Source organism: Salvia splendens, chromosome 17, assembly GCF_004379255.2.
Source record: "Salvia splendens isolate huo1 chromosome 17, SspV2, whole genome shotgun sequence".
NCBI classification, from domain to species: Eukaryota; Viridiplantae; Streptophyta; class Magnoliopsida; order Lamiales; family Lamiaceae; genus Salvia; species Salvia splendens.
In genome coordinates, this window is record NC_056048.1 from 11,367,770 (window position 1) to 11,379,483 (window position 11,714).

Sequence of the window (11,714 nt, forward strand, 5' to 3'; positions counted from 1 at the left end):
GAGGATTGGAGGCTCTGAGATGAATATTATGAATTAGGTTATGAGGTATATTTATAGGCTTGAAAAAGGTTTATAATTGGTAAAAGTATCCTCCAAGTAATGGGAAAAAAGATGGTAAATTCCTCAATTAATAGGAGAGATTTGGCGACAATTTCTTTCCTTCCTTAATTTCCGTCAGCTTTTGACTGCACTACGCAATGTTCGTAAAATGGTCATAACTTTTTCCACAGAACTCCGATTTAGATGTTCAAGGTACCCACGTTAAGCTATTTCAAAGAAGAAGAGAATGGTATGTAGTAGGAACTGATTGGACTTCAAACTGGCTGGCAGAATGGGCTCGAACAGAGATTGCTGCACTTTGGTCTTTTTGCACCTTTTTCTATCATTTATCAACAAACACATCAAAATACCAAAATGTATAATATATGCAATTTAAGAACATAATTTGCATGATTTACATTCAAAACGAGCCAAATCTATGCCTTAAAAACATGCAAGACTCATGTTTATGACATGTTAAAGCGGTTACGAATTTGACGTAGATCAAAAGAGCAGAACCTTACTGTGATAAGGAAATTAGCCTCAAAATGGAGTTGAAGAGAGGTGAAAAGCTGCACCATAAGATGCACATTTTTTTACAGTGGTTGGCCATGTGTATCGAAGGCGTAGTAAATCAGGTGTTTGACAATTAATAATGCAATGCTCTTTAATGATCTGTTTTCGACTATCACACGTGCTAAATTTAATGAGCTCAACATGGATTTGTTCAACAAGTGTAGGGAAGTGGTTGAGAAGTGCTTGAATGATGCAAAGATGAAGTGGAGGAGTGTGGATGAGGTGGTGCTGGTGGGCGGGTCGAGCAGGATTCCTAAGGTGCAGGAGATGCTGAAGGAGATTTTCAATGGGAAGGAGGCGTGCAAGACCATTAATCCAGACGAAGCTGTGGCTCATGGCGCTGCCATGTTGTGAAGGCAATGAGAAGGTGCAAAATGTATTATTTGTGGATGTTACTCCTCTGTCTCTTGGTATTTCAGGCGCTGGAGATGTGATGTGCGTGATTATGAGTACTTCATGGTTTGCCATGCCTTCTGGTTGTTTTGAGTTAATTAGAAAAACCTGAAACTATTGTTTTGCAGCTTAATAATTCTCTCAGTGTTAAACACAAGAGAATGATATAGATATTTAAGGTTTAATGAGAATATGTGATATCCGTTAGAGTAATTATTTGACTCAAATATTGATTCAATCAAATATTTAAGGAGAATATGAGATATCTAATAGAGGCGTGTGATCCATTGCTAACTCATTCTCTAGTTGCTAACTATAACTAATTTAAGATCATAGGAATTTAGAAATCTAGTGGTCTAAAATTTGCCACGTGTAATTTTCGTTTATATTAATTAAATCGAAAAAGATAAAAAAAACTATCAAATTAGGGTTTTGAATGAAAATGTCAATATAGTGTTTTGAAAATATCAATACAATGCTTTGAGAATGTCAACACACTGCTTCAAGAATGACATTCTACATGTATTATATTGACATATTTTATATACTATGTTGACATTTGTTGTTGTACGAAAAAATTGAAATTTTTTTTATTTTTTTTCAAATTTTGACATCGGAGCATATGCAATGAGATCTCGTTAGAATCCTAATGAAATTATCTTTAATTTGATATATGTTGTGTGAAAAAATAATTTAAATCGAGAAAGTTATATGCGTTTTAAAGTTATGGGATATTTTTTAAAAGTTAGTTACAATTAATTTGTTGTAAATTGACCTTAATACCCTTATTGACGTTTTTGTTGATCGTACTGATGATCTATACTCTTGATTTGAATATCTAATGACTATTATTTAATTATAGTTAGCAATTAAGTATTGAATTAGCAATATAACACTCCCCTCTAATTGATTCATATATGTAACGTGGATTTGTTTAATTATTTATTTCATGATGTTGGTAAAATATTGTAAAAATTTGTTAATTACTTTAGTTTGTTAGACATGAATTTATTTTAAATTTTATTTATAAAGTTAAAAAAATGTTATTTAAAAAATAATAAATAAATCAGTATGTTATATTAAAAAGATTTAATAAAAGCATGATCAAACAATAATAATGATAACAAATGGTTGGTGTCAAACAAACTTGCAAAGGTTGATGCTTTCAAGTTTCAAAGTGAAGATGGAGGAACTTCAGAGAATTTACGATCCCATCGTTGACAAGATGCCCTCGACCTCCATCTTGTTCGCCGGAGCTTGTTCCATGTGCGTTGTTGTAACGAACAAGACGAGACCGTTTTATCTTTGAGGACGACACGTCAAACCTAGAGCACTACCGGGGTGTATCACGTCTTGCGGAAAGAGGACTCCTCGACTCGACTTGATCAGTTTGACTCGTTTCTAGTTTTGTTTATGTTTTGAGTTTAACTTGATCAGTTTGTTTCCTTGTATTTTTCCTTTGTTTTATTTTCCATTATTTTGGGTTGTATTATGCCGACAAGTTCTTCATCTTTGTATGTTACTTACACATCCAATAATGGTATGTCGGAAGTCATCTCATTGTGGATGCTCTAAGATATTACAATAGTTCTTCGGTAGCCAAAAAAAGTTGGTTTTGCAGCCACTGTCAGAGTTGAGAGAGCAACGCTTTATCTACGTACTCAAGACTCAAGAGAGAACTAGAGGAAATATAAGTGAGAGAATTGGATAGATATAAACTAGAAGGAGAAATGACCAACCACTAAATAGGTCCATACTAAAAAGAACACTTGTATTCATCAAGGACATTGAGGTCCAAAAAATCTAAAATTGTTTTGTTTGAAATTGGCGCATTTAATAATGAATGTTGTAGAAGTGAAATATGATAGTATACTACATTCGAAAGATAGGCAGCAATATGGTTTGCATCCTTTGTTGCTTCCGAAGGGACAAATAATAGGAGTAATATAACAATGGAAGCAGTTGACATAGCGTGTGTGGACTAGTGAAGCGAAATGGACATGTGAAATACTAAATGAAAAAACGCGTACCAAGAAATTGCTCCGGAATAACGCTAACAAAACAACTACTCTACTTACTATATCTCATTGAAGAAGAAATTGCATCGAAACAACGCAAAGAGGGTCTATAAATATTGGTGTATATCATCACTACTTCCTCACACGAAAAATATAATATGATAAGCCTGAGCGCCCAAACAGAGAGAATGGCCGAGAGCCTGGCCGCAATGACCGCCCAAACAGGCAAAGCCTTGGCCGGCCTCACAGTAATGTTTGCCATGTTCCAAAACTACTTTCCCTGCGAGCTTCGCGTCATAATCATGGACTGCTATGACAAACTCGTCAATTTCGTCTATCCATACATCCAGATCACTTTCCCCGAGTTCCAAGGCGACGGCTTCCGCCGAAGCAAAGCCTACTCCACCATCGAGAGGTACCTCAACGCCAACTCCACCAAGCAGGCCAAACGCCTCGACGCATACGTCTTCGACGACTGCGACACCGTAGTCCTCTCTGTCGCCAACAACGAGGAGGTCGCCGACGAGTTCAAAGGCATAAAGGTCTGGTGGACCTCCCGTGAGCATAACCCCAATAAGCAGTCCATCTCCTTCTGGCCGAGGGAGGATGAAAAGAAGTACTTCCGCCTCACTTTCTACCGGAAACACCGCCACCGCATCACCGCCGAATATCTCAAACACGTGATGGAGGAGGGGAAGGCCATCACAGTGCAGGAGCGCCGCCGGAAGCTCTGCACCAATAAGGCCGGTGACGGCGGATCCGGCCTCGGAAATGGCTTCGGTGGCGGCGGGATCTGGAGCGAGGTGGTGTTTGAGCATCCAGCAACATTTGCTACTCTGGCCATGGATCCGATCAGGAAAGAGCAGATAGTTAGGGATTTGATGTATTTTTCGAAATCGGAGGATTATTATAAGAATGTGGGGAAGGCGTGGAAGAGGGGGTATCTTCTGTACGGACCTCCCGGTACTGGAAAATCCACCATGATCGCTGCTATGGCTAATCTGTTACAATACGACGTGTACGACCTCGAGCTGACGGCGGTGGACAACAACACTGAGCTGCGGAAGCTGCTGATCAACACCACCAGCAAGTCGCTCATTGTGATTGAGGACATTGACTGCTCGATAGATGTGACAGCGAAGAGAGAGGATGAAGACGAGAACGAGGACGAGGACGGGGAAGAAGAAGAAGAAGAGAAGAATCCTGTGAATGAGGAGAAAAAGAAGAAAAAGAAGAAAAAGAAGCAGAGTAAGGTGACTCTTTCGGGGCTACTGAACACCATTGATGGGCTGTGGTCGGCGTGTCCGGGCGAGAGGATTATCGTTTTTACGACGAATCATGTGGAGAAGCTGGATAAGGCACTGATAAGGAGGGGTAGAATGGATGAGCACATAGAGCTGTCTTACTGTGGATTTGAGGCATTTAAGATATTGGCCAAGAATTATTTGGAGGTTGATTCGCATGAACTGTTTGCTAAGATTAGGCAGCTGCTCAACGAGACGGAGATGTCGCCGGCCGATGTGGCCGATAAACTGATGCGGAAATCTGATGGGGAAGATGTGGATGGTAATTTGATGAGCTTAATCAAGGCGTTGGAGGAGGTACAAGAGAAGAACAAGGCTGCTAAACTAGAAGAGAAAGAGAAGAAGGTCGCAAAGGGAAATGAGAGTAGCGATCAAGCTTTGGAAGAAAATGGTCACATGATTAAATTGTAATCTGTGTGTGTGCTGTGTAAGCTTAATTGATCCTAGTTTGATATGTATGCAATATGCATTTTCTATCAGAAGACTGTATTAATGAGATCTTAAGTATTATAAAATAAATTATTTCTAATCATACATAAATGTGGGATGTTGAATTCATTCAGTTGGCTTCGTATTTATAGTAGTTGGTTATTGTCAGATTAGTTTTATGCATACGTAACACATCACCAACATCTTTTAAAATATAGTCTCATCTAAGAAATTGCGTAAGACATGAAATTGCAAAGTATATATATATATATATATATATATATATGTACGTATACTTATTAAATTGAACCTAATAATTGATGTGTTGCATGCAATCAATTTTATGGGACTGGAAAGTCATGAGGTGAATTTAAATAGTTGTATTGTTTTATTATTTGTTTTATAGAAAGTTGAGTCATCTATTTCCACTCTTCTTAACTTAAAAATTGAATTAAAAGCATAAATAACTGACTCCATGTCCGGCATGTATTAAAAAAGGGACTAGATGATTGTCACTTGTAGTATTAAGTCCACGCCAGGTATGCATTCAAAAGTACTACTCCCTCCCTCCATCCCACCAATAGGCGGCGAGTCAATTTCATTTTTTGTTTTCCTATTATAAGTGATTATTTTTCAATTTAAATAAAAAATTATTTTTCTTACTTTATTTTTTCACTTACTTTATTCTTTTTAATATCCTATCTTTTTCTCTCTCATACTTTCCGCTCTCCACTTTAACGCTTATAGAGGGAGTATAATAATTGATCCCAAAATTATTGCGTTCTTACGCTAATGCGGGTTTCAAAAATAAATTATAACCTCATCAATAAGCCTTCAATTAAGTAAGTAAAATCACATTATAAGTTTTCTCTACTTTTTATATACTCTTATTTAATTGAAAAGTCCCTAAATATCTATTCAACTCATCGTCATATAATGTAATTATATTTCATTTTCACGGCATATTGTATACTACTAATAAATAGTGTACTCAACTACTCCTCAGAGCATTCACATTGGGAAGATAGGGCCGGGACAAAGGGGCAAAAATATACATGGAGAAATTTTAAAAATTAAAGAAGGGACAATTAGTAGAAGATTAATTAAAAAAATCTCTATGATAAGCTATGCATATATATAAAGAGTGAAATATGAGGAGAGGCATTTGCCCCATCTAGCTTAATGCTAGATCCGTCTCTGGATAAGGGGGCGGCTAGTTGGTGATAGACGAGCGAACGTGGGAGGGGATGACCCGGGAGGGGCGTTGGATACGCAGCGGTAGCTCGGCAATACCCATTGTGGTCGGGAAAATAAGTTTTACCTTGAAAGTATCCGTTTAAACAATTTATTGTTTATATGAATATAAATCAGAAGATTTGTTTTTAGTTTTTTAGAATTTTTAACTGTTTGCTCTTTCAATTTTTTTTCATAATTAATGAATGAAGTTAGTGTTGTGTATTTCTTTACCGAGTTCAATTTTACAACTAAAAGAAGATAATTAATAATATGTGAGGTGTGAAGTAGGAACTTCTCAAAATTGTAAAATGACTAAACAATGAGAATGGTAAAATAACGAAACAATGAAGGAACGGGGGAATACATAATTAACAAGAAAGAAAAGAAAATGCGAATAAGTCTTTGTCTACAAACCTCAGGTGATATATTTTTTTACCAAGTACTGAAAATGTACAAACCATATTCGGTAGAGGCTTTTTTTTATAGTTTACTCTTATATTAAATATACATAAACGATTCAAAAATATGAACATTTTTTGACATTATATACACAACAGTAAGGGCATCACACCACTACAATATACTTCATTATAGTTCACTCTTAATTTACATATACAATTCAAAATTTACAATTTTTTTTAGTATTAAACTTAGGCATTATGTACATTAACCTAAGGAATAATCGAAATATAATGAAGAGCATTAATCTATAAGTCGTTACAAAAATATACAAATTATATGTTGTGCAAGTTTTTTGCTCGGAAGCTATCCAATTGAGATTTCATTAAAATCCTCGTAAAATTATCTCTAGTTGGATATATGGTATGTGAAAAAAAATGATTCAAACGAGAAAGTTATATAAAATTTAAGTATTTAGAGTTTTTTTATGGATTGACATAGATTCCCTAATTTGCTTACTACGTAAAATAAATCACACTCCCCCCGTTTTTATGTGGTAGAGACATTTTTTTTCGACACAGAATTTAAGAAATTGTATTAAAAGTGAATTAAGTAAACAGAGAATAAGTAGGGGAAAGCAAAGTAAGAGAATAAATAGATTGTTTTTTGCTAAAAATAAAATGACTCAGCAACAGTTAAACAACCAAAAAAAATACTCCCTCCGTCCCCCAAAATTCGTCACCATTTGACCCGACACGGGTTTTAAGAAATATAATATAAAGTGGGTTGAAAAAGTTGGTGGCATGTGGGTCCTACTTTTATATATTAGTTTTATAATAAAATGTGAGTGTGAATGAGTTAGTGGAATGTAGGGTCCACTACCAAAAAGGGTAAAAGTGAAAGGTGACAAATTTTTAGGGACGGACGAAAAAGGAAATAGGTGACAAATTTTCAGGGACGGAGGGAGTACGACTCAATTACAAAAGGACGGACGGAATATAAATCTGCCACATGGTGCAATCTAAATTATTTATCATCCCGATCTAATGGCTTTAGTTTTACCTCAGTTTTGATATAAGACTGTAGGGGTGAGCAAAAAAACCGGAAACCGAATATCCGAACCGAACTAAACCGAAATTTTGAAATTCGGTTCGGTTTTTTTCAGTTTTTCGGTTCGGTTCGGTTTTAAAATAAAAAAAATTCGGTTTTTCAGTTCGGTTCGGTTCGGGCGAAGAAAAAAATCGAAAACCGAATTATATATATATTCTATTAATTTAATATATTATATTATATATAATATATATATTCTTTTAATATATTCTACTATATAATATATATTATATGTATTATTAATTTTATATTATATATAAATATTCTATTAGTATATAAAATAAAATAAAATACAAATATATATTTATATTATTATTTTTTTTTTCAGGTTTTTGGTTTTTTTTTGAGTTTTTCGGTTTTTTTTCGGGTTTTTTCGGTTTTTTAAGTTCGGTTTTCGGTTTTTCGGTTTCGGTTTTTCGGGTTCGGTTCGGTTTGGATTTTGAACTAAATTCGATTTTTCGGTTTTAGTTCGGTTTGGCAAAAACCGAACCGAAACCCGAATGCACACCCCTATATGACTGTGTTTTGATTTATCATATCAAAACTCATTCTTATATCAAAACAAAGGTTAGAAGTCCTGGAAAAATAGCTGCAGTCGTGGCGGTCACTTGGGTTATTGTAGAAAATTTTCCGCCGCAAAATGCGGAGTTTCTATTTTTTGTTAATTTATAATTAAATATTACACCTTTTCATCTATAGGTACTACTATTTCACCTAATATATCTCTATCCTTTCATTCTACTCTTATTCTACATTTTGTCTACTCTCCACAAAAATCAATCTCGGTGGTTCCCCAATGACAGTTCTCCAATGAATCTCTTCTGCTAGTTAGCAAGATGAGATCACCTCCACAGACATTAGGGCCGGGTTCAAGCAGAGGTGTCCAAATTCGCATTCATCTGCATCAACGTACAAATAACATGGAGTAGCAGCCAATGTTTGTGTTGGAAAGAAATTAATTAGTGTTGGAAAGAAATCAATTAGGAATCAACTAGGGAACAAGATTGATATGCACGTATTAATGATAATTGATACTAGGAAAAATAGTTACAATGTATAGAGGGTCTCTTTGTGTATTTAGGCAGCCTCTATTCCTCATTGTAATTCAAGCAATTGATATGAATAAGATTGAGCCTTTCAACATGGTATCAGAGCCATGTTTTTTCGATCTTAATTGGTGAACTCAGAAATTGATTCATCACAGTTCAATACCCTTCTCAAACCTTCGACCAAAAATAGGGATACCTGCACAAAATGTCAGATAACGAAGGAGAGAAGCCATATGAAGAAGATCCGAGATTAAGGATGAGTAAACAAGTTACTCTGGCAGTCAAGCTCAATGGACACAACTATCCTCTCTGGCATAAACTGATGAGGATAGAGCCATTCGAGGAAGATAAGCAAATCGGTACATCACGGGCGCTACGAAAATTTTGGGTATGAAAACCCCCCTGCAAGTACTTTCAACCCTTGCAAAAATTCCTGAACCCCTTACTCTTCCCCTTCGAGTTTTCAGTTGCTCTGTTTATGTGCATATTCCCAAACACGAAAGAAGTAAATTTTCTGCGTGTGCTCTTCAGTGTGTTTTTCTGGGGTATGGGACTAATCAGAAGGGGTACCGTTGCTATGACCCAACTTCTAGGAAAATAATAACAACCATGAATTGTAATTTTCTGGAGTGTGAATATTTTTTCCAAGCCCAAACTCGGGGTCAGGGGGAGATTTATGATAGCAGCCAGGGGGAGAACCCGAGTGATAGCATTAGACCCCTTAGTTGGGCTATGTCGCCACAATCAGACAACTCACTGGCGGAACCAACAGAGCAAGCTAGTGTCACCGTCGAGCCGATCCTGTCTACTGTGGAGCCTCCTCGGTCGCCTACACCGCAGTTAGATCCTCCTCCAGTGATATCTAAGGTAATTCCTGAAACCAACTCAGATAGTACAAATGTTACTCCTAATGAGTATGGTATACAAGAGAATGTAGCAGTTGATGGTGACACAGGACGATATGTTCTGCCGCCGAGGAGCACTCGGGGTATACCAGCAAAGCGCTACAGCCCCGAAAGGAATAGCTCGAGAAGTCGGTATTCTGTGGCAAATCTGGTAAAGGCAAACTTGAGTGAGATGGCAAGGGCGTTTGCAGCAGCCCTCTATGAAGAAGAGGAGCTACCAGGGATAGCAGAGGAAGCAATAGGAATTGCTCATTGGAGAGAGGCTATGCTAGTAGAAATGAGAGCCCTGATGAAGAACAAAACATGGGAGATATGTCTAAAGCCAGATGAGGTCCACACAGTGGGGTGTCGATGGGTCTTCACCATAAAAAGGAGGCCAGATGGATCTATTGAACGGTATAAAGCAAGACTGGTGGCGAAATGGTACACCCAGACATATGGAGTCGACTATGCCGAAACATTTTCTCCGGTTGCAAAAATGAGCACCATTCGGGTGTTGTTCTCTATAGCGGCGAACAGAAATTGGTCACTGAACCAGTTTGACGTAACCAATGCATTCCTACATGGTGAACTGTCGAAACCCATCTACATGGAGGCACCGTCGGGTTTTTCAGGGGAATTTGAAGGAGGAAAGGTCTGTAAGCTGAAGAAGACCTTGTATGGACTCAAACAGTCACCTCGAGCTTGGTTTGAGAGATTCACGGAGGTAATGAAGAAGTATGGGTACAATCAAAGCAACTCTGATCACACACTCTTTCTGAAGAAAAGGGAAGGAAAGATCACATGCTTAATCATTTATGTGGATGATATGATACTCACAGGAGATGATGAAGATGAGATCAACCAGTTGAGGAAAAATTTGTTCGCTAAATTTTAAATGAAGGACTTGGGCTTACTCAAGTATTTCTTAGGGATAGAAGTATTGAGATCAAGAAAGGGGATCTTTATTAACCAAAGGAAGTATGTGCTTGACCTCCTGGCAGAAACCGGTCTACTTGATTGCAAGCCAGCAGACACTCCTATGGTACAGAATCATGGACTCCAGATAATTGAAAGGGCGGAATCAACCCCCCGCACAAGGTACCAGCGCCTAGTAGGGAAATTGATCTACTTATCCCATACCAGGCCGGACATTGCGTATGCAGTAGGAGTGGTTAGCCAGTTCATGCATGCACCTCAAGCTGCTCACTGGGAAGCAGCCTTGAGAATTGTTCGTTACCTAAAAGGAACACCGGGACATGGGATTATGTTTGAAAAACATGGACACCTTGAAATTCATGGCTTCACAGATGCAGATTGGGCTGGAAATCCAAACGATAGAAAGTCGACCGCCGAATACTTTACCTTTGTAGGGAGAAATCGTGTCTCTTGGAGGAGCAAGAAGCAAAAAGTAGTAGCTTTGTCAAGCGCTTGGGTGAGTTTCGAGGGATTAGAAGTGGACTGACTGAAATCCTATGGCTAAAGAAGTTGATGACGGAGCTAGACTTGGTCTCACAAGAGTTTAGTAAACTTTTCTGCGATAACAAGGCAGCGATCAGTATATCTGAGAACCCAGTCCAGCATGATCGAACGAAGCATGTCGAGGTAGACCGACACTTCATCAAAGATAATATTGAAGCTAAGGTGGTGGAAATTCCATTTGTTAGATCTGAAGACCAACTGGCCGACATCCTCACAAAGGCTGTAGATTCGAGAAGTTTCCATGGAGTATTAGACAAGTTAAGAACGGGTGATCCCATCACTTAAATTGAGGGGGAGTGTTGGAAAGAAATCAATTAGGAATCAATTAGGGAACAAGATTGATATGCACGTAATAATGATAATTAATACTAGGGCAAATATTTACCATGTATAGAGAGGTCTCTTTGTGTATTTAGGCAGCCTCTATTCCTCATTGTAATTCAAGCAATTGATATGAATAAGATTGAGCCTTTCAACAGTTTGGACAACATCTACCACATGGCTTTCTAGGACTACAACGTCTACTCCATCGTCACTGATCACCCGAAGTTTATGCTGAGTTACGAGTGTGGCAGATCAAAGAAGACCAAAATCAACATCGGCTACATCTATACCAGCAACAGGGGTGATGCTTTATGGTCCCCAGACGTCAGAAGAACATTCGATATCTCTGTATTCTCTCGGCAGACTATTGCGAAGAAAGTCTTTGGTCGTTTGGAAAGCAATTCCACCGTTCAACTCTAGATGGATCAAGGTACGCTCCCGCTCTACAGTTTATGCTCCTTCTCTGTTGTT

General features: G+C 37.7%; 1 protein-coding gene across 1 annotated transcript; it reads left to right on the forward strand.

The window, feature by feature from the left end:
* The first annotated feature begins 3,155 nt into the window (after positions 1-3,155).
* On the forward strand, positions 3,156-4,870 carry LOC121773413 (AAA-ATPase ASD, mitochondrial-like). The gene has a single exon (XM_042170268.1). The coding sequence runs from the start codon at positions 3,185-3,187 to the stop codon at positions 4,739-4,741; it is 1,557 nt and encodes a 518-aa protein (XP_042026202.1). The 5' UTR covers positions 3,156-3,184; the 3' UTR covers positions 4,742-4,870.
* The last annotated feature ends 6,844 nt before the right edge of the window (positions 4,871-11,714 follow it).